The sequence below is a fragment of the Rhinolophus ferrumequinum genome, chromosome 14 (genome assembly GCF_004115265.2).
Source record: "Rhinolophus ferrumequinum isolate MPI-CBG mRhiFer1 chromosome 14, mRhiFer1_v1.p, whole genome shotgun sequence".
Lineage (NCBI taxonomy): Eukaryota > Metazoa > Chordata > Mammalia > Chiroptera > Rhinolophidae > Rhinolophus > Rhinolophus ferrumequinum.
In genome coordinates, this window is record NC_046297.1 from 40,027,229 (window position 1) to 40,049,518 (window position 22,290).

The 22,290-nt window shown below is 38.1% G+C and overlaps 1 protein-coding gene across 2 annotated transcripts in view; it reads left to right on the forward strand.

Moving 5' to 3' along the window:
* The window catches only part of POP1 (POP1 homolog, ribonuclease P/MRP subunit), a 38,143-nt gene that overhangs the window by 187 nt on the left and 15,666 nt on the right, over window positions 1-22,290 (forward strand). The window contains exons 2-11 of one of the 2 annotated variants that reach the window (XM_033126514.1): window positions 2,191-2,334; window positions 4,209-4,376; window positions 5,405-5,580; window positions 6,930-7,178; window positions 10,802-10,889; window positions 11,300-11,487; window positions 12,227-12,483; window positions 12,598-12,691; window positions 15,186-15,294; window positions 15,863-15,982. In XM_033126514.1, the coding sequence (XP_032982405.1) occupies window positions 2,191-2,334; window positions 4,209-4,376; window positions 5,405-5,580; window positions 6,930-7,178; window positions 10,802-10,889; window positions 11,300-11,487; window positions 12,227-12,483; window positions 12,598-12,691; window positions 15,186-15,294; window positions 15,863-15,982 (1,593 nt within the window). The remainder of the gene's footprint in view (window positions 1-2,190; window positions 2,335-4,208; window positions 4,377-5,404; window positions 5,581-6,929; window positions 7,179-10,801; window positions 10,890-11,299; window positions 11,488-12,226; window positions 12,484-12,597; window positions 12,692-15,185; window positions 15,295-15,862; window positions 15,983-22,290) is intronic. The other variant, XM_033126515.1, reaches the window with a different exon arrangement.

A 22,290-nucleotide genomic window follows, 5' to 3' on the forward strand; every position in this document is an offset into this window, starting at 1 on the left:
GTGTGTGTGTGTGCACGCACGCACCCTGCCCGGCGTCCGCGTACTGTCCCCCACGTCCCCACCCCCTATATCTTCTCTTCCCTCAGACCCCACTGGCTTCTTCTTCCCTTGCTGTCTGCTCCTGGGCCCCTCTTGCCGATCCCACACCTCCCTCGGCCCCTATGCTCGAGCCCTCTAAGTTTATCATTTTGTTGCATTGCCCCACCGGGCGGAGGCCGTTCTGGGAATGGGCTTTTACCTTCTCTCCTTAAACCGTAGAGGAACGAGATGGATCATTCAGGGGACCACGCTGGGATTTAGTCCTTTTCCACCTTCCCGCCCCTCCCATGTTCCCTTTTTTTGAGTACTCCTGGAGCTTTACGAGGTCTCCATGCGTTCCGCTTTGATCTGAGCAGAGCCCTAGTGTGTGGGATCTGATTTCAAAAAGGAAGATAGTGATCTTGATCCAGCAAAGGGCCCCAGGGTTGGTCACTTGGCAGCTATGCAATCGTCATGCTGTGTCAGAAGAGTGATACTTGGCTATTTTTTATTTTGTTAATTAGTACTTTGCAGGTACGCTTCACTCCCTCATTTATGCGCACATATGTACATTCAACAAATATACATTGAGCCCCTTCTTTGTGCAAGGCACTTCGCTAGGTGTTGGAGAAACAGGAGTAAAAAAGTTAGGTAGGATCCCTGTCCTGCCCTGCTTTTAAAACATAATATAAGAAAATCCTGTTTATTCTCCTCATTTTGCCCCACATACTGCTAAGGTTTTGGCTTTCCTACTTCTGCTCAAGAACTTTCGTGTTTTTTCATTATTTCATAATGTCATCTAATACAATTTTGGTGAAATATTTGCATACAAGAAATGCATATCATTTATTAAAATTACTTTTTAGTTCTTTTTTTTTAATGATTTTTTTTTATTGGGGAAGGGGAACAGGACTTTATTGGGGAACAGCGTGTACTTCCAGCACTTTTTTCCAAGTCAAGTTGTCCTTTCAATCTTAGTTGTGGAGGGTGCCATTCAGCTTCAAGTTGTTGTCCTTTCAGTCTTAGTTGTGGAGGGCACAGCTCAGCTCCAGGTCCAGTTGCCGTTGCTAGTTGCAGGGGGCACAGCCCATCATCCCTTGCGGGAGTTGAATCCAGCAACCTTGTGGTTGAGAGGATGGCACTCCAACCAACTGAGCCATCCAGGAGCTCAGTGGCAGTTCAGCTCAAGATTCCGTGTTCAATCTTAGTTGCAGGGGGCACAGCCCACCATCCCTTGCAGGACTCGAGGAATTGAACCGGCAACCTTGTGGTTGAGAGCCCACTGGCCCATGTGGGAATGGAACCGGCAGGCTTCGGAGTTAGGTGCATGGAGCTCTAACCGCCTGAGCCCCCGGCCGGCCCCGGCCCCCACTTTTTAGTTCTTTAGATTACAATTAGGGCCCATATTGTAGAGCATGCATTGATAAAATTTATACATGTCTGGTAGGTTATGTTATTAGTGAATTTCATTTAAAAATAGAAAACGGGTCTTTGAAACTATGCAGAAAAAAAGGGGGATGTTGAAAATTGAGAATTACTGAGTAAATCCATCAGGCTTTTCCAGATTATTGTCCTTTATCCTTCCTTCAAATTGAAATATTTTTGCTGTTATAAATTAAAGGTGCAGCTGGCCTCATCTCAGTAGTAGAAATGAAAACATCAATAATTTATGTTCAGTTTTCGTAAAGGTTATCATATCAGAATAGTGTGTTCTATATTTTAGTGATTCAGGTGGCTCATGTTTTACCCAAGAATTTTGATTAAATGCTTTAGTTAATTTAATTTTTTATCATGGCATAGGGATCTTATCTCATACCTCATTTTTCATTCAAAAGACTTTATGCAGTTGCCAACATTGGTATATGATTTAATTATTTGGCAGCGTAACTGGAATGTACCAGTATAGTCTCTTGCATCAATAGCATTATTTCTTCTATTGAATCAGATTTTTGATGTTAATACCATTCATGGCTCCTCTAGAGATCCCCCTGGTTATTAATCCCTGCTATATATCAATATCATGATAACATTTTGATATCACCAATCCACCTGAAATAAATAAAGATTTATTATATTGAAGAATTAAATATTGAATCACATGAATATTTATTAAATTTATTTTTGAATGGAAGTTTCCTTTCCCTGTACTAAATTTGTTAACTTTCTTCCCAGAAATGTCTAATGCAAAAGAAAGAAAACATGCTAAGAAAATGAGAAACCAGCCCACTAATGTGACTTTATCCTCTGGCTTTGTGGCTGATAGAAGTGTAAAGCACCATAATGGAGGTGGAAAACCTTTCCGAGCTCAAAAACAAGGTAAGATACACCTAATGCTCTCTCCACTCCCATTTGGAGCAAATTTCTTTCCTCAGCACCTTTTGATAGTTATTATCTAAATAGTAAATGAGCTGAGTTAAAAACAGATACAGTTGACCTTCATTATTTGGAAATTTTGTATTTGCAAATTCACCTAGTTGTAAAAGTTTATTTGTAACCCCAAAATTAATACTCATGGCACTTTGGTGGTCACTAGCAAAGTGGAGAAAAAATTCAAGTCACCCACATGGACGTTCCCAGCTGCCTTCTTGTTTCAACTTGCATACGGAGATGACCAGAGGATGGAGACAGTGGGTGGGCAGTGCAGTATAGTGCAAGAAGCTCCAGCTCTTAGTGGGGTTTGAATTCCAACTGTGGGGTGACCTCAGGCAGGTCACTTAACACTTCTGAATGTGATTTTCTCTTTTGTAAAATAAAGAAAATAGAACCTACCAGGATAAGTTGTTTTTACCATTTAAGATTATAACCTACGCGATATACGAAAGGTCAAACAATTGAGTTCGTGAACTTTCTACTGTGTAAGTCCTCAGTGGAAAGTTTGCGAACTCAATTGTCTGACCTTTTTCATATATACATATTTCCCCTAGGAACAGTGGTTCAATATTCACTAATTCAGTGTTTGCTGTGACTTTATGGAACATAACTATTGGGAATAAGGAGAACTGGCTGTATATTTTAGAGCTGATATATTTTATGTCCCCCTTAAAATCAATTATTACCTTATACTTCTATATTTCCTAAAAGAAATATTTCTATATTTCCTGGTGCAGTCCTCACCTCTGCATTTAACTTGCATACTGAGTTTAGAACCTCACAAGGTGGTATGAAGGTGATGTTCATTAGGCAGCAATAGAAAATGCCAGTGTGGGAAGACAGCAAGCAGGTCACCAAGAACTTTTTGGAGCGCTTTGAAGAGTAATGTGCCCTGGGTCTGATTAAATAAGTTTTAGATTCATATTCATAAGATCTAGATTCAGATCCAACAATTGATGCCTACCATGCCATGTGATAAACCTAAACACATATTGCCTCATTTAAACTTCACAATGACAAGCCTTATAACATGCTTCGTTCGTGATTATAGGGGCTTCATAATTAACGCTATAAGGGGAATAAGCAGGAACACCATAAAAGTCTCTGTTGATCTCTCCCTTCATTCACAGACAAGGATTTCATGTTGTCTTAAAGTCAGAATGGTTTGAATACCCAGACATTTGTATAGAGATTTCCCTTTATTTCTTTTTTAATTTAGCATAGACTCCCAACTTGGTGCCAGAGAATTATGATAAAAGACTCTGTGTGTGTGTGTGTGTGTGTGTGTGTGTACACACATATGGTCAAGGGATGTAAAGTACAGCATAGGGAATATAATCAATGGTATAGTAACAGCTATATACTATGTCAGAGGGGTAGTAGACTTGGGGACCATTATCTTTGTGAGGGGTATAAATGTCTAATTATTATGTTGTTTTGTACACCTGAAACTAATATAATAAAAAAAATTATAATATAAAAAAAGACTGAATATACAAAATCAAGTGGATTTTAGTATTTAAGAGAGTTTAGATTTAAAATCCATGTCACACTGTTTATATGGAGAAAAGTTCTCTTTATCAGTTGTATCCACAGTTCTTTCATGTGTCACACTGATATGATTAGCTTAGCGTTCTACTTATTAGCTGTGTCGCCTTGGGCATAGTTAATTCACCTCCCTACCCGAGATCCCTCCTCTTTAAAGGGAGGATGGTGGTTGTAGGATTAAAAACACCATCCAACAAATGTTCTCCACTGTAATCTTTATGTCTGATAGGAGTGACGTAGTTCTTTTTGTTTTGTTTTCGGAACTATATTAGAGTCTTTTTCTGGAACTTCACGACAGCGGCAAACCAGAATGACCCACTATTCACCACCTGAGCCTGATGTGAATGAGCAGTCTTCCTCCAAAGTCACGTTTAATAAAAAGGGAGGATGGAAAGCAGGTCCTGAGGGCACTTCTCAGGAGATTCCTAAGTATATAACAGGTAGGTATGTGTAAGGAAGGAAAGTTTGATTGTACTATGAGCTCTTTGTTTCTAATGCAGCTAGATTTCCAATGCCTTCTGTTGTGTCTCGGCCCTGCCTCCCATCTCTCCTCCTTCCGCTTCAGGCCCTTCTCACCTCCAACCTGGACTTGGGCCATAGCCGACTTGGGCCTGCGTGCTCTCCTTTCTTCAATGTCTCTGTTTTTTTCTTACCTGTCTTTTCACAAGTTCTTATTTGTGATTTTTTACAAGTCCTTATTTGCTTTACTTTGTGTTAAAATCTTCTCCCCCACTCTTTAAAAAAATATAAAATGCCGTTTACACTCAGCATGGCATTCTCCAAAGATCAAACCAAATGTAATGCACTCTACGGGCAACCAAGACCTTTAAATATCTGTCTCCAGGCCCTTTTCAGCCTCATGTCCCAGTGACCCCATCATCCTCATCCGCGCTACCGTGTAACCCCATAATCCTTTTACACATTTTAGAGGGGCTTCTGGTCTCTATGCCTTCTTGGAGGAATTCACTTAAATTTCTCCAGCACTCTATTTACTCTTCAAAAAAAGAAACAGTATTTTTCAGTAGAGCAAACTAATAATAACTATAGTCATGTATTTGGAAAAAGCAGAAAACATTAAGGAAAAATACCCTTGGAGGCAAAACCATTGTTAAAATTTAAATTTTTCTTTGTTTTCTTGTGTGATTGTTGCACTTAAAAATGGTTGTGATTATATTGCATGTAGCTCTCTGTTTTAAAAAAAAAACTTTGTTATCTTGTTTTTAAAGTTTTTTTCTGATTAGAAAAGTACACTGAATCCTTGTAGAACATTTGAAAAAATAAAAGTTGAAGAATAATTTCACTGTCTTATAATACAGAAATAACCACTATCAGTATTAATCTAATTGGGGGTGAAGGTGATTGGCGAATTGTAAGCTCGTGTACTTCAAATCTTTCTTCCTTCTGAGATGAACTAGAAAAGTGTTGATTTGAGACTTGTTTTTAATGACAGTGCTCTTTCCTTCGACAGCTTCTACTTTTGCTCAGGCCCGAGCTGCTGAAATCAGTGCTATGTTGAAAGCAGTAACCCAGAAGTCTTCTAATTCACTGGTTTTCCAGACTCTGCCACGGCACATGAGACGAAGAGCCATGAGCCACAATGTGAAACGCCTTCCTAGACGGTTACAGGAGATTGCCCAGAAAGAGGTATATGTTTTATTTAGTGTAAATGTTTAGGTTAGTCATTCCTAAAAGAAATTTGGAAGAATTAACCTAATAGAATTTATTAAAATGAAAACCAAAAGCAACATGCTCATTTTGCATATTTTTGGTTTAATCATTTATCCCCTGTCCCACCGCTCCTATCATCCACCAAATTAGCAGGTAGTAGCATATTACAGCTGCTTTTAAATACAGCATTTGGAACCCTTTTCTTTTAATAGTGTTAAATAGTTGATATTTCCTTACCAGATTTAAAATAAGATTCTGACCTTCTTACTAGATAAGCAAGTTCAGCTCTGCGTTTTGGGTGTATGGCCAGCTTGGAATTGGAAATTTGAAAAAAAGAATGACATCAGTGTCTAGAACTTTCCTTTTGACTTTTTCAATGTTGAAAACTTGAACTTGAATTTAATTGCTTTTGGCTTCACCGGAATTTTTCACTTAGACTTTCTATGATTGTCTAAGCTACCCATATCTTAACTAATTGATTCAAAATTTGTTTATTGAGTGCCTTCTATTTACCGGTACTGTGCTGATGGTGGGGTTAGAGTTCATCAAGGTAAAGTCCTTATCTGTAAAGGACCCACACACTAATGGAGATGAGTTTTTTTTTAACTTTATTTTTTTAATTTTTATTTTTTTAAAGAAGGCACAGCTCACAGCGGTCCATGCAGGGATCGAACCGACAACCTTGGTGTTATTAGCACCACGCTCTAACCAACTAAGCTAAGCGGTCACCTTGGAGATGAGTTTTTTTCCCACAGAACTTTAGCTTAGCTATGGAAATGGAAAGTACACAGCAATTTTGTACTTTCTAGATTTAGTGTGAAGTCTGTTTCCTAGTGATAGCATTTAGTATTTATCTGTCAGTACCAAACTGACATGATATGTGTAGGTTTTCCTCACTTTAATATTTTTGGTCCTAGGTTTTGAGTTTAGTTATAATCTTAGAGGTTAAAAACAAAAGCAAAATAAAATTAAAAAGCTAATATATGATTTATTTCCTCTTGTGTTCTAATATTAATAGCCACAGTAAGCTTGAGTTACTGTGTTGAACATTTTTAAATATTCTAATCTTCATAATCCATGAAGCTTGCCTAGTTAGTAAGTGATAGAACCATGTTTCCTTCTTAGGTTTGCCTATCTCTAAAATCTTCACTCTTTTGATTACCTGCTTTCTTTACTTCCATTGGAGAAATCCCTAAGTTGAAAAAAATTAAGCAAACTAATGGGGGGTATGTAAAGTGCTCACTTAATCTGAAGTTAGTGGTTTGAATTCCTAACATTTAACTTTGTTTTGAGATGGTTACAAACTTCTCTTCTTGAAACTACAGGCAGAGAAAGCAGTACATCAGAAAAAAGAACATTCAAAAAATAAATGCCATAAAGCTCGAAGATGTCACATAAACCGGGTGCTAGAATTTAACCGTAGACAAAAGAAGAACATATGGTTAGAAACTCACATCTGGCATGCCAAGCGGTTTCACATGGTCAAGAAGTGGGGCTACTGCCTTGGGGAGAGGCCGACAGTCAAGAGTCACAGAGCCTGCTATCGAGCTATGACAAACCGCTGCCTCCTTCAGGTATGCCTTTCTGGTTGGTTTGATTTTCTTTTTGTTTAGACCCTTTCTGATACTGACTTTTATAATAGCTCATGGTATGCTGAGGCCCTATCTATGATTATTATTATTTTTTCTCCCCTTTCTTCCTCCTCCCTCCCGCCCCCTCCAGTTTAAGCCGCTGTTTCTCAGTCTAGTTGTGTAGGACATAGCTCCCTGGCCCATGTTGGTATTATGAGCCTTGCACTCCCCCCGCTGAGGCAGTTGGTCGCCAGTTGTTGGTCGGCAGCTCACGGCAGCTCTCACCAGCTGCCGGCCACTCACACTGGCCACCAGCCACTCATGGCGACACACGGTAGCCCACGGCAGCACACAGCAGCTCACACCAATCTCCGGCTGCTCAGGGCAGCCCAGCTCCAGGGAGAGCTGTTGTTCACAATCTTAGCTGTAGAGGGCGCAGCTCACTGGCCCAGGTGGGACTCAAACCAGCGGCCTCGGCTCTAGGAACAGGGCACTCCAACACGGCGCTCCACCGGGCCGGCCCTGATTATTTATCTTAAAAATGATTACTGAGCATGAGGTACTTTGCTAGATGCTGGAGATGAAGCAGCCTAAAGGTATTAGGGGAGACTGACATTAATCAAATAGTCACATACACAGTTATAAGGGAAAAGTATACAGTACTATGAGCATTCATAACAGGAACAGGTAAGTTTCCCATGGAACTGACGTTTGAGCAGAGCTGTAAGGTATAAGAAAATGGAAGCATCGGAGAGGCAGAAGGAAGCCAGATAGGAGGGTAGAATTGAAATAAATTCCGTATGCAAATTGAAGAGAGTGACAGCAAGGCTAACATTAGGGTGAGAACTGAATCGTAACCAGATCCTACAGGGTCTTGGTGGTCATGTTTGAGATTTATTGATTCATTTAATAGTCATTCATCAACAACATATTTGAAAACCATCTATGGGCCCCGAGCAGTGTTCAAAATGCTGTTCCACGTGTTTATGATTGAGTGGGATGCTGGGAAGTTTGTGTTAAACTCTTTGAGAGGACAGTTTGTTTTAGAGCCTCACAATAGTTTTTATCTGGTTGTCCTCCACGGCCCCTCCCATTGCCAATTCAATTGCTTTCTCTCTTCCAGTACATATTTAGAGATTTGTTCTTTGCAGAGGCCTATCTTTCAATGGAGGATAGTCTTGGCCAAGTTTTGAAAGCCATTGGTAATTGTATCCTCTGATATCTCTTGAGAGCACCATAGCAGAATAATAAAAATAAGGATCTTTTGAAAAATTGTGGTAAAATATACATAACATCAAATTTTATCATTTCAACCATTTTAAAATGCACAGTTCTGTGGCATTGCATATTATATATTCACATTATTCTGAAACTTTAATCACCATCCATCTCCAGAACTTTTTCATCTTCCCTAACTGAAACTCTGTACTCATTAACAGTAACTTCCATTGCTCCCCTCCCCCAGCCCCTGGCAACCACCATTCCACTGTCTGTCTCTGAATTTCACTACTCTCTATACCTCATATAAGTAGAATCACGCAATAGTTATCTTTTTTTGTCTGCCTTATTTCACTTATCATAATGTCTTCAAGATTCATATATGTTGTATCACGTGTTAGAATCTCCCTTATTTTTAAGGCTGAATAGTATTCCATTGTACGCATATACCATATTTTCTTTATCCATTCATGTGTGGATGGGTTGCTGCCACCTTTTGCCTGTTGTGAATAATGCTGCTAGGACATGAGTGTAGAAATATCTCTTCAAGTTTCTGTTTTCAATTCTTTTGGGTTTATATTTAGAAGTGGAATTGCTGGATCACATGGTAATACTATGTTTAATTTTTTTGAGGAACTGCCATACGCTTTTCTATAGAGACTACACTATTTTAACATTCCTACCAGCAATGCACAAGGATTCCAATTTTTTCCACGTCCTCACCAACACTTGTTATTTTCAGTGTGTTGTTAGTAGCCATCCAATGGCTATAAAGTGAATACAAGAACCTTTTATGAGCATTTGATTTTTGAAGACTTAGCAGCAGAAATCATAGATTATAGTGAAATTCTTGTTTTTACAATGAGGAAACTGGGCTCCAGAGAGATGAAGTGACTTGCCCAAGGTCACACATAGCTTTGGTGGCCTAGATAGCACTTGGGCATCTTAATTCCCCTAGCCTGAGCTTTCTCTACTGTACTCTGCCATCTCTCAAATTTTAAGACAGACATCTGAATCACTTCTCATTTTGGACATGGTTTTTCCTGAGGTTATCAGATATTTTCTTTATATTTGATCAGCCCTAAGTAATAAAAATAATAGCTAATAATAACAATTTTTTTTAGTGCTTTATTCTAGGCCCTATTTTAGTGCTTTACATATGTTTACTCATTTGATCCTTATAACACTGCAAGGTAAATAGTTTCCATTATTTCCATTTTATAGATGAGGAAACTGAGATATGGAAAAGTTAGGTAATTTACCTGTGGCCATACAACCATTGAGTGGTGAGGTTGAGATTTGAGCCCAGGTAGGCTGACTCCAGAGTTTCAAGCTATTAACCATAATTCACTAGTTGTAAAAATTTGGGCGAGGTTTATCTGGCCTCTGACAACTGAGAGTGGATTACTGTTGCTGGGAAGATTTCTGTGTGTGACAGCATTGGTTAATGTGCATTTGTCTGAATCTTAGCTGTAATTTGCCTTTTAGTTCCAGTCGTTGAGTGTACTGACATTGCTTAAAGGTACTATGGCAGAGGGGTTGGTTTGGGGGTGAGTGAGCCTGATTTGAATGCCGACTTCTCTACTTACTGATTATATGGCTTTGTTCAAGTAACAGTCTCCGTATCTCAGTGTCCTCATCTGTCAAATAAGGTAACAGATAGTACCTGGTTCATCAGATGTTGGGAGGATTAAATGACAGTCCATGTAAGGAGTTAGCCCAGCCCCTGGTACTCAGTAACCCTTCAATGACTATTAACTCTTATTGTAGTTAACAGATTGATTTTGCCTCCTCAGTTTGATCTTTCTTCATCTCCTTTAAATTAGTATGGTCTTAGTGTCATTACTCTCATTTTCCTTGTACATTGCTTAGTCAAAGTTGAATATCATAGTCAAGACTGAGCATGGGAGGAATATAGGATAAATTAATTGCAACATTATGTCTCTAAGCTCAGTGTCAAGTAATCTTGAGGTCTTGAATTAACTAACCAAAGTGAACAACTTAGCATAATGTTGTGGAGTTTATTATTGTCTTGCTTACTCTGATTTCTTACATTAGGTAGATTTTGGGGAGGAATAATCCTTTACTTAGAGGTAGCAGTTTTTATACTCTACTTAGAATTTGTCTGTGAATATGGACTAAAACACAGATTTTCTTTCTAAAAAGTAGGGCACTGTAATTTATATTTTAAATGGAAATTCATTTTGATTTTGACTTAAATTGGCTTAAGAATATTTGCTCATGTAGTAGGATTAGACAGGTTTCAGATTTTGACTTATGAATAATAGCTTTAGCAATTTGTTCCATGTCTTGGACTTCTGGAAGTTTTTCTAATGTGACTTTGGCTTCTTGCAGTTTTCCCCCATGTAAATTCCTAAATATTTAATTATGTCTCCCTCTTTGTGCAGGATTTATCCTACTACTGTTGTTTGGAGTTGAAAGGCAAAGAGGAAGAAATACTAAAGGCACTTTCTCCAATGTGTAGCATAGACACAGGTAAACTTTTTTCAAAGCTGAGCCCCATTTTAGTCTTTATTTATTCATTTCATGAACAAGTGTCTGCTATGAGCATTTTGGAGTTTAAACACGTACAAAAATGTGAGAGACAGTTCTTATTCCTAGTGAGTACGTTAATATAAGGAAAGCTTGGGTGGCTTTTAAATCATTTCTAATATTGTCAAGTATAAAGTGAGAGAACCATTATTCTGGTGGAATGAATTTAGGCAGGAAGAAACTCAAAGCTCATTAAATCATTCATTCAATAAATATTTATTGAGAACTAGTGTGCCAGGCTTTGGTCTAAGCAGTGATCAAAAGCAAGACTTCATCCCTCACGGAAACAGACAGTAAATAATACTGCAGTCTCAACACTTGAAATCATGGGATTTTGTTTTTGTTTATATCAGGATTGACTTTTGCAGCAGTTCACTGCTTGTCTGGAAAGCGCCAAGGTAGTCTCATGCTTTACCGGGCAAATAAATATCCAAGAGAAGTGCTGGGGCCTGTTACATTTATTTGGAAGTCTGAGAGGAGCCCTGGCGACCCTTCTGAGAACAGGCAGTTGTGGATCTGGCTTCACCCAACTCTTAAACAGGTATAGTCACCAAGATTCTTTCCCCATCACTCGTTAATGCATTCTTGATGACTGTTAGAAATCAATACTGTAGAAATTGAAATGGTATAAAAGTTTGGCTGATGGCTTAGTATTTGAATATAGGGAGGAAAGTTGTGTGAATATTAAATGAAGCAAATCTTGACTTCTCACTTTTTAGTAAGCCATGAGTAGAGATGAAAACCAACCTTATTGTGCAAATGGCTTGAAATGTTGTGTTTGGATGAATGCTCCCACCAAGCCTGAATTGGTTCACAGGTGCTTGTTAGAGCCTATTTGATGAGCCGAAGCTGTTTTGAGTAATTCTAATGATTTCTAATACTGCATTTAGCTTAGTTTCTCTCTTTCTCTCTCTCTCTTTCTCTCTCTCTCTCCTTTCTCTCTAGCATACTCACTGCTTTTATACAGCAGACTGCACATTTCCCCTTTAAGTGTGTGTGTGTGTATGTGTGTGTGTGTGTGTGTGTGTGTGTGTGTGTGTTAATTTGGTCAGAGCAGTCATGTTTTAATCAATCTTTGACATTTGGTTTTTGTTCCAAGTGCCCTATACTACTCAGAAGAACCAAAAAAGCTTCTTGATGATGAATTTAGTTTAATTTGTGAAGGGATGAAAATGTAAATTTTTAAAGGGGGAAAAAAATAACATAAAATCAACCACCTTAAATGTGTGATGTATTTAAATTTCAAAATTCAAAAATAAAATGTTTAAATATATCCTTAGGATATTTTAGAGGAAATAAAAGTGGTATGCCAGTGTACGGAGCCCACCAAATCAACTGTCTGCATCTCCGACCCTCTTCTGACACCTAACCAAGAAAAAAGCCAAACTAAACTTCCTGATGAGAAAATTGGCAAGAAAAGAAAATGGAAAGACGATGGGGAAAATGCTAAACCAATTAAAAAATTTATTGGTGACGGAACTAGAGATCCACATCAATTGTATTCTTGGATCTCACCAACCACAGGCATTCTAATCAGGTACAGGCTGAATATGTAATGAACGTTTCCAGGGAAGGTTTGCTATGTTTTTGCCAGTGTCACAGACATTGTATATGATGAAAATTTCCATTTAAGACCTTTTCTCTCTTTCAGTGATTTGACGATGGAGATGAACAGATTCCGGCTGATTGGTCCACTTTCCCACTCCATCCTAACTGAGGCAGTAAAAGCTGCTGCTGTCCACACCGTAAGATTAAATGTGACTGTAATGTTTTATTCTAGACATGTCCTTCTTACCAAACTTGTGAAACCCAACATAATTTGGTAACGTTTTGGGCCATGGCCTATAACTGTTTATTTCTCTTCCTATGCTTAATCATCTCTCACTTCTAGAAGAGTAAATCTAAATGAACGTAATAAGTAAACTGACTTGTTCTTATTTAAATACAGACTATTCTTGCAGCTTGTGAGTTTGTAGAGGGTCTTAACTTATGTTTCATAAGTAGGTTAACAGAGAGCCCCTAAAACCTCTCAAAGCATATGCCAGTTTTTTGTTTGTTTGTACTTCCTTAATGCCTATTTTCTGGGGCTAGTTTTAAGGGTCTGTGATCCCTAAAAGGTAAAGAGGAGTATGTCTTAGTGCAGCACTGTCCAGTAGAACTTTCTGCGAGGATGTTTGTGCCATTCAATATGGTAGCCACCAACCACAAGTAGCTATTGAGCACTTGAAATCTGGCTAGTGGGACTGAGGAATGGAATTTGTACCTTTATTTAACTAAAAATTAAATTTGAATAACTCTCTGTGTCTAGTGGCCACCATGTTGAGAGTGCAGGTCTAGAGAGTAGAGACTAGATTAGGATCCAGACACTGGGTTCACATTCAGTTTGTTTGGCTTCTTTAGTGCAATGGACCTTTCAGTGCCTGTGCCTCTCACAGATTTGACATGATCAAATGTGATGATAGATCTGAACAGCTTTTGAGCTTTTAGAAGAAAAATACTTTAAAAAAACAAAGACTGCTTCTCTCTTCATTGCTTCCACACTAGCCTCAACCACTGTCGTCTCTTGCCTGAATACCAAAGCAGTGTCTTAACTTTCCTTTGTTCCCCCCTTTTCACTCCATTCTTTATGCAGGAGACAGAGTGATCTTTTAACAATTTATTCACATTGTGTTACTTTATGATTGATTAAAAGCTTTTGAATAGCTTCTCATTCTATTTGAGATACCCTGTTTCCCTGAAAATATGACCTAGCCGGACCATCAGCTCTAATGTATCTTTCAGAGCAAAAATTAATACAAGACCTGGTATTATATTATATTATATTATATTATATTATATTATATTATACTATATTATATAAGACTTGGTTTTACATTATAGTAAAATAAGACCGGGTCTTATATTAATTTTTGCTCCAAAAAACGCATTAGAGCTGATGGTCCGGCTAAGTCTTATTTTCGGGGAAACACGGTATGTGTAAAATTCAAAGCCCTAATGCAACTGTAATCTTGTGTCTTTCTGCCTTGTCTCTCCTTACCTTCTGCATTTCAGCCACACTGGCCTCCCTTTGTTCTAGAATGTGTCAGAGCTTGTCTCCCTTAGAGCCTTCACAGCTACTTTTTTTCCACCTGCTTGAACATTCTGTCTCCACAACTCTTAGCTTGGCCAAAATCTTCCTTACTCTTCAGGTTTCAACATCTGTGTATCATTTCCCTATAGAATCCTTTCCTGATCCCTGATGTTAAATTGTATCCCTCCTACTGTTTTCACTGCATCTTGCACATTTCCTCAATTTATATTAGATCTGTTTGTGTGTTTATGTAGCATTTGTGTCTCATGTTAGACTGAGCTTTGTGATGGCAAGGACAGGGTCGGTTCTGCCCAGTACTCTTTCCGCAGTGCTTAGCACAGTGCCTGGCAAGACTAGGTGCTCTGCTACGGCTAAATAAGTGGCAGAGCAGGGCAGCTTGGTTCCAAAGCCTGTACTTTAGACCACTAAGCTATGCTGCCTGAGTATTTGTGAGATAAATGGCACATATGTTACAGGTTGCTTTAGAATCTAGGAGCACATCCTACTTAGTGAACCTCAGTGGGAATCATGGCTGTAGGCTCTCTGTCTTGACATGCACACAGGACTTTTTGAAACCTTGCTCAATTCCTGGTTCTGTCTGGAAAAAAATAGAAGTAAAATACTTGTGTATCTTATTTGAGAGTGCTGAATCCTAACCACTAGACCACTAGGGAAGGTCTCGTGTGTCTGATTTGAAATTTTTAGGAATACTATTGTTGTAATATGTCCTTTTGCTGAAGATTTCTTCAAAAGGTATTGATTTGGTTTTTCTTTGGTGAGAAAGGTTTTTTATTGCTAAAATTGGTGGTGATGAAATTGGCAGTAGTGGGAGAGGAGCAGGGAGCAAGGCGCTCGTGTTGGCATTGTGCTCGAGAGACCACAGGTGTGGAGTAACTTAGGTAGGTGGTCTCTGAAAACTATGGGCATTTTTCTTTGTATGTGAAATTGTGACAGAAGTGTAATACTGTGTCCTTGCCTCTAACAAGTAGAGTTAGTCTGGTGTTAATTACTGTGTTAAATATAGTGGCAAATTCTCTGGTTCCTCCCATAAAACATTCATTCCCACATATAGAAGAAAAGTGGGTGTGGGGAGCAGTATCACAACCATAACAAAATTATTAAGTCTGATTCATTATTTGTCTAGTGAACAGGAATTGTTTTTTCATTAGGGAGAAGACACAGAGAACACACCTCACCGCTGGTGGACTGAAACCTGTAAAAATCCTGATAGCGTTTCCCTTCACCACAGACAGGAAGCCATATTTGCATTGTTGGGAGGTATATGGAGGGGATGATGGGTTGTATTGGGGAAGGAGGGAACAGTGGGAAGTGGGTTAAAATAGCGTTTTGTGTAGTGGTGCTTTTTAACTTGTAACTCATTGTTTTAATACAGCAAGAAAGCAAGTAAGAGAGGTGCCTGAATTCAGTGAATAGTCTAAACACTATTTGAGTTTGTTTATGAAATAACAAACAAATGTGGTGTTAGTATTCTAAATAACTGGCATTCTGACAATATAGATAAATGCATATACCAGGTACTAAACTGAAATCTATGCCTGCACATGATTACTTTTGTGCCTAAAGCTACTATAGTTATCTTGATAGAAACATATAAGTTCATGTAAAATAGTCTGTTATGTTAATTTAATATTTCGTGTAAGAAACATCACTCTTTATGAATGTTAATTTATTCTCTAAAAGCGTCGATGGGAAAAAGGAGAGTGCATGTTTTTAAATAAATAGCCCAAGAAGAAGGTTTCATTAGAAAAGCTTGAAAATATAAGCAAATATGTATACGTTGTGAATGACTTTCTTTGAGCTTGGGTATTTTTGTTTATTGTTAAAGGAATAACATCACCAGCAGAAATTCCGGCAGGTACTATTCTAGGACTGACAGTTGGGGATCCTCGAATAAATTTGCCTCAGAAGAGGTCCAAAGTTTTGCCCAATCCAGAAAAATGCCAAGGTAAAGGTATTGAAACACCCCTGGTTTTCCTTACTATTTTGAGCAGCACTCTAGTCCCACTAGAAGAGTTCTGTTTGTGACACCTCTGCAGTGACTTCATCTGTTGAAATTAGGGCAACCTTTACCTGGCTGCATTCAAGATGGTTATGATCAAAGGGGAGATGGCGTGTGTGGGAGTATCTTTTAGCTGTGAAACGTGTAGCCTGATTCTTACATTCATTTTTTTCCCTAAGGTTTTTATTTTTAGTGTCTAGTAAAACCTGTCTTCAAACTGGATTCTCTGAAAATGCCTGGCATTTCAGATTTTGGTTGTGAGGTAGGGATGTGCACCTGCAGCTGGTCTTGTGCTCATTGGAAGCCTCTGTTTGACCATACAGATGATCCAGGTTCGAATCCTGGCAAGGCCATCCCAGGTGCTGAAGGGTAAGATGTCTTGGTTTAAACTCAGTAGAGTGGCCTGAGGGAGTTTTTCGGCTGAGATGGCATAGGAGGGTGGATAGGGCTGGCTAAAGCTTTAGTCTGATCTGGGATTTGCCGCAGTTGTGATTATGCCTTATTGTATTTACTGTCATTTAAATATGGTTATTTGGAAGAATCGTTAAAATTAGCTTGTGAATTTTTGGAGGTAAAAAACACAGGTGTGTTTAGTAACGACTTTAGAATTTGTTTTTACCTCCATGTGTAGTTAGATAGCTTATTAAAGGGGCAGTAAATTACTCTGTCAGACTTCACATGAAAGGTGGATCGGATGAAAGGAGTTTGAAGATGTATAGATAAGTTAGTTAATTATGGAGTCTGAGACTTCTATTAATGACTTGTTGCCTTTTTCTTTTTCTTTTTAATAGTATGGACTGGTGCAGCCATAAAATTTGCAGCATTGACTACACCATTAAATGTTGACTATCATAATCTCCTTAAAGCCATAGTTAAACTCTACTTAGTTTCTCTTGCTGCCTCAAATTTTTTTTGGAATGAGGCAGTTTTGTATTAAATCCTTTTTAAGGTATCTTAATATGAATCAGTTCAAGGAAAAGTAAAGTCTTCCTCAAAAAAATGATTTAAGTTTTATTATAAAAGCTTGCCATGTTGTTAGTCATTGTGGAATTTCATTAAAACCTGTTTTAAGTAATTTCTTTGAAGAAGTATTGGCAGGTAAGCTACATAAAGAGTAAACTTTTTTATTTTTATTTATTTTTTCCTTTTATAGGTGACATTCAGTATTTTATATTAGTTTCAGGTGTACGGCATAGTGGTTAGACATTTATATAATTTATGCAGTGATCCCTGATTAGTACCCACTGGGCACTATACATAGTTGTTGCAATATTATTAACTATATTCCCTATGCTGTACTTTATTTACTTCACCATTATTAATTTGTAATTACCAATTTGTATTTCTTTTTTATTTTATTTTATTGGGGAATATTGGGGAACAGTGTGTTTCCCAGTCAGCTCCAAGTCGTTGTCCTTCAATCTAGTTGTGGAGGATGCAGCTCAGCTTCAAGTCCGGTTGCCATTTTCAATCTTTAGTTGCAGGGGGCGCAGCCCACCATCCCACGCGGGAATTTAACCAGTAACATTGTTGTTGAGAGCTGGCACTCTAACCAACTTAGCCATCTGGCCGGCCCTCCAGAAGCTCAGTGGCAGCTCGCTGTCCTCAATCTAGTTGTGAAGGGCGCAGCTCACTGGCTTATGTGGGAATCGAACTGACAACCCTGTTATTCAGAGCTCACGCTCTAACCAGCTGAGCCATCCAACCGCCCCCAATTTGTATTTCTTAATCCCTTCACCTTTTCCACCCAGTTCCCCAACCCCCCTTCTCTCTGACAACCATCAGTTTGATCTATCTGTGAATCTGTTTTTGTTTTTCTTTAGATTCCACTTATAAGTGAGATTATGTGGTATTTGTCTTTCTCAGTCTGACTTATTTCATTTAGCATAATACCTTCTAGGTCCATCCATGTTGTCACAAATGGTAAGCTTTCATTCTTTTTTATGGCCGAGTAATATCCATTGTATATATAATTTGTGATCAAATGATACAGTGAATGTTTAAATAAAAAATTTATTACAGAGGACACATTGCCATTAATCCCTGTCAAAATACTCCCCCTCACTTCAAACACACTTATCCTGTCATTCTTGTCACTTTCTGAAACAGTTCTGGAAGTCCTTTCGTGAGTGTCTTTAGTTGTGCTGTTATGGCTGCCTTTATGTCCTGAATCATTTTGACTTTGGGGAAGAGCCAGAAGTCACACAGTGCTGGATCCGGTGAATAAGGTGGATGAAGACACACTGTTATGTTTTTATTTGACAGAAATTGCCATACCAGAAGCGATATGTGACACGAAATGTTGTCATGATGGAGGATGATTTATGGCACACTTTAAAACACACCTTCTCTCAACCATAGCTCACACCCGACTGACTGCACCAACAAATTGAAACTCATTACACACTGTTACTAAGGTTCGAAGCGCTGCTTCCCGTATTGAAGATCCCTGCCTTTCAATTGGATGGCACTCGGCAGCAGCATTCACTGTATTTGTTGATCACAACAGAAAGGCTCGGTATCACACATAGCTTACTGGTATGGCAATTTCTGTCAAATAAAAACATTATGGTGTGTCCTCATCTACCTTATTTACCAGATCTGGCAGCATGTGACCTCTGGCTCTTCCCCAAAGTCAAAATGACCGTGAAAGGTAAATGTTTTAAATCAATTTAGGACTTCGAGGCAGCCATGGCAGCACAACTAAAGATACTCACGAAAGAGGACTTCCAGAACTGCTTCAGAAAGTGGCAAGAATAATGGGGTAAGTGTGTTCGAAGCGAGGAGGGAGTATTTTAAGGAGGATTAATGGCAATGTGTCTTTTACTGTAAGAAACTTTTACATTTAAACATTCACCATATTTTTTGATCATACATCGTTTCTTTATCCAATCACCTGTTGAGGGGCACTTGTGTTGCTTCCATATCTTGGCTATTGTAAATAGTGCTGCAGTGAACATAGGGGTGTGTATATCTTTTCAAATTAGTGTTTTGGATTTTTTCAGATAAATACCTAGAAGTGGAACTGCTGAGTCATAAGGTAGTTCTATTTTTAATTTTTTGAGGAAGTTCCAAACTGTTTTCCATAGTGGCTGCACCAATTTGCAATCTCACCAACAGTGTACAAGGGTTCCTGTTTCTCCACATCCTCGCCAACACTTGTGTGTTGATATATTGATGATAGCCATCCTGACAAGTGTGAGGTGATATCTCATTGTGGTTTGAATTTGCCACAATGAATCATCACAATCTGATGATTGGTGACGTTGAACATCTGAAAATATGTCCTCTTTGGAGAAATATCTGTTCAGGCCCTCTGCCCATTTTTTAAATTGGATTGGTTTTTTGGTATTGAGCTATATGAGTTCTTCATAAATTTTGGATATTAACCTCTTATCAGATGTATCATTGGCAAATATCTTCTCCTGTTCAGTAGGATGTCTTTGTTTTGTTGATGGTTTTCTTTGCTGTGAAAAAGCTTTTTTTTTTTTTTTAAGTTTTGTGTAGTACCATTTGTTTATTTTTTCTTTTGTTTCCCTTGCCCAGGGAGATATTATAGATCAGAAAAAGTATTAATGTCACTGAAAGCAATGTCAGAGAGTTTACTGCCTATGTTTTCTTCAAGGAATTTTATGGATTTGGGTCTTACATCTAAGTCTTTAATCCATTTTGATTTTATTCTTGTATATGGTTTTAAAAGGAGGTTCAGTTTCATTTTTTTGCCTGTATCTGTCCAGTTTTCCCAACACTATTTATTGACTAGACTGGCTTTACTCCACTGTATGTTTTTGCCTCCTTTGTCATAGATTAAATGACCATATTGGTGTGGGCTTATTTCTGGGCTCTCTATTCTGTTTCATCCATCTATGTGTCTGTTTTTATGCCAGTACCATGCTGTTTTGATTACTATAGCCTTGTAGTATAGTTTGATATTGGTAGCATAATGCCTCCAATTTTCTCCTTCTTTCTTAAGATAGCTGTGGCTATTTGGAGTCTTTTGTGGTTCCATATAAATTTTAAGAATATTCTAATTCTGTGAAAAATGCCATTGGTATTTTGATAGAGATTTCATTGAATCTATAGATTGCTTTGGGTAGTATGGATATTTTAACAATGTTAATTCTTCCTATCCATGAATATGGTATATGCTTTCATTGATTTGTATCTTCTTCAGTTTCTTAAGTGTCTTATAGTTTTCCGAGTACAGGTCTTTTACCTCTTTGGTTAAATTTATTCCTAGGTATTATTATTTTTTTTTATGCAATTGTGATTGTTTTCTTATTTTCTGTTTCTGATAGTTCATTATTGGTGAATAAAAATGCAAACAATTTCAGAATATTAATTTTGTATGCTGCTACTATATTGAATTCATGTATCAGTTTTAATAGTTTCTTTGGTGGAATCTTTCAGGTTGTTTATATATAGTATCCTGGCATCTGCAAACAATGACAGTTTTACTTTTTCCTTTTCAATTTGGATGCCTTTTGTTTCTTTTCCTTGTGTGATTGCTGTGGCTGGACTTCCAATACTATGTTGAACAAAAGTAATGGAAGTGGGCATCTTTGTCTTATTCCTGATCTTAAGGAGAATGCTATTAGCTTTTCCCATTGAGTTATGTTCCCTCTTTTCTGAGAGTTTTTATCGTAAATGGATGCTGGATTTTGTCAAACACTTTTTCTGCATCTATTGATACAATCATATGATTTTTATCTTTCATCTTGTTTATGTGGTGTATCACGTTAATTGATACCAAGTTTGCATCTCAGGAATAAATAAATCCCTTGATCGTGGTGTATGATCTTTTTAATGTAGTGCTGAATTCGGCTTGCTAGTATTTTGTTGAGGATTTTTGTATCTATGTTCATCAAGGATATCGACCTATAATTTTTTTTTTTTTTGTAATGTCTTTGTCTGTTTTTGGATTCAGGATAATGGTGGCCTCACATTGGGGTGCAGTGAAAGAAAGTGGCATTTAACTGTGTAACATTACACAATGGAGAATGGGCACAAGCTGGAAAAACCCACACTCCCTGATGGTTTACAGACAAGGGGTTTTATTGAGCAAAAATCATGTATCATCTGAGTAAGGTGTTTGGGATGGTGGGTTTTGCTGATTGGTCAAGAGTGAGTTAGTGGCAGTAAATCATTATTTCAGGTCTTGAGGTCAGCTTCAAGTCCTTCAGACTTATTTCATGAGGATGTGGCCAGGGGATCATTCTCCTTTAGGGTTATTGAGCTGAAGCACAACTTAGGCCACGAGGTTATCTTTAGCTTAACAGAAACTCATGCCTTGTGAACCTTAAGTCAAGGTGTGACCAATGTTTCTGGCTGCCTCAGGGTTAATGACTAGTAAGGGAAAGTGTTAAGGCTTACAGGGCATGCTGTGTAGAAACTGAATAGGATTCTGGGGCTATATATTAAATCAAAATCACATATTAAATAAGGATCCTGGGTTTCAGTTGGTCTTTTGCTTTGTGGGCTGAAAAACACCTTCACAATGCATGTTACTAGGTTATCTTGATGTGTGGGAGTAGAAGCTATACATCTTGTGAATCTTACTCAGTGTATGCTGCTAGTATTTCTGCTGTCTTTGTTATTTGTCCCCCGGCCCACCCCCGACCCCCCCACATCCTACCCTCAGCAGGCAGGCAGTCCCTGGGCTAAGCAGTTTCTATAATGGGTAACGGTGCCACGTGACTTCCTTCTTGTGGCTGTTAGTCCAAACTAGCATGCAAATCTTTTTTTTTTTTTTTTTTAAATTAAAGATATTTTCTGAGGGGTCTTAACTCCACTGCTTCAGTAGTAACAGTACAGAGAAGGAAGCAGTTTTCTCTTTCAATGAAGCACATGAAGAGATGATGTACATTCTCAGATGCTTTGAAAAAGTTTACTTGATTATTTGGTTCTTGAATTTGGATTAAATATGCTTTTACAAATCTTTTCAATTTCATTACCACAGCATTTCACTATACAAATAACTGGTTTTCTGGGTGAGGTTTTAAAATACAAATTCTGTTGTACTCTGCTACGTTACTGTTTGCGCTCCTTACCATCTGCTAATTTGCTTTGATATAATACATTATTTTAACTAGTCTTTGTCTTCCAGAGATGAATCTGCTTTAGAAAATATTGAACTTACATTGTACTCATGGGCTGGTTTTAATCTTTCTCTTTACACACTCTTTGGTAGTGTGTACCCAAAACACTGGGAGAGTTGAGTTGCCTTAGAATGATTGCAAACTTTCACAGCACTG